Consider the following 1,073-nt stretch of genomic DNA (forward strand, 5'->3'; position numbering starts at 1 on the left):
GTTTGATGTTGTCTGTTGTCTGGTCCAGTGTTTGATGTTGTCTGTTGGTTTGTCTGGTCCAGTGTTTGATGTTGTCTGTTGTCTGTTCCAGTGTTTGATGTTGTCTGTTGGTTTGTCTGTTCCAGTGTTTGATGTTGTCTGTTGTCTGTTCCAGTGTTTGATGTTGTCTGTTGTCTGGTCCAGTGTTTGATGTTGTCTGTTGTCTGGTCCAGTGTTTGATGTTGTCTGTTGTCTGGTCCAGTGTTTGATGTTGTCTGTTGTCTGGTCCAGTGTTTGATGTTGTCTGTTGTCTGGTCTAGTGTTTGATGTTATCTGTTGGTTTGATTCTGTTGTCCAGGAACAACTGCGCCACAAGAAGAAGTTCAACATCGTGACCTTCAACTCCAAAGCTGCTGCGTGGAAAGACCGACTGGTGGATGTGTCGGAGCGCTCGCTGCAGAGTGCGTGGTCGTGGGTTCAGAACCTGTCGTGTTGGGGCTCCACCAACACTTACGCTGCCATCCAGCTGGCTATGTCCGACCCACAGACACAGGCCATCTACTTACTGAGTGACGGGCGGCCCGATCAGGTAGGGGGGACTACTCTCTTATGTATCACAGGCCATTATATATCACCAGCCATGATCTATTTGTAGAAGAAACTGCTCTATATACCACAAGCCATCTATTTGTAGAAGAAACTGCTCCCTTATATGGTCGCTTTTAAAGACAAGCCGGCTAACCCAGGTTTCGGGGGTTTCCAGAAATCTTGACCTGCACCAAAAGTGGGCATTGCTTTATGTATAGGAGAAGTTTGGTTTCATTGCTGTGTATATTTGTTTGGTTATAGAGAAAACTCTCCTTGTCTTTTAAAGGAACTGAACAAGAGTCCAAAACGTTACCTTCGATTTTTTCCCTTCTTTTTCTGGGATACTGTATCTTCCTGGGGTACTGGGATACTGTATCTTCCTTGGATATCTTCCTGGGATACTCTGTCTTCCTGGGATACTGTATCTTCCTGGGGTACTGGGATACTGTATCTTCCTTGGATATCTTCCTGGGATATTCTATCTTCTTGGGATACTGTATCTTCCT

At 45.3% G+C, this 1,073-nt stretch overlaps 1 protein-coding gene across 1 annotated transcript in view; it reads left to right on the forward strand.

Moving 5' to 3' along the window:
* Positions 1 to 1,073, forward strand: part of LOC101846215 (von Willebrand factor A domain-containing protein 3B) — a gene marked incomplete at both ends in the record, with an annotated part of 16,939 nt that overhangs the window by 11,953 nt on the left and 3,913 nt on the right. The window contains 1 exon segment of the mRNA XM_013083349.2: positions 338 to 568. Within this exon segment, the coding sequence (XP_012938803.2) occupies positions 338 to 568 (231 nt within the window).

Source organism: Aplysia californica, unplaced genomic scaffold (assembly GCF_000002075.1).
Source record: "Aplysia californica isolate F4 #8 unplaced genomic scaffold, AplCal3.0 scaffold00226, whole genome shotgun sequence".
Classification (NCBI taxonomy): Eukaryota; Metazoa; Mollusca; class Gastropoda; order Aplysiida; family Aplysiidae; genus Aplysia; species Aplysia californica.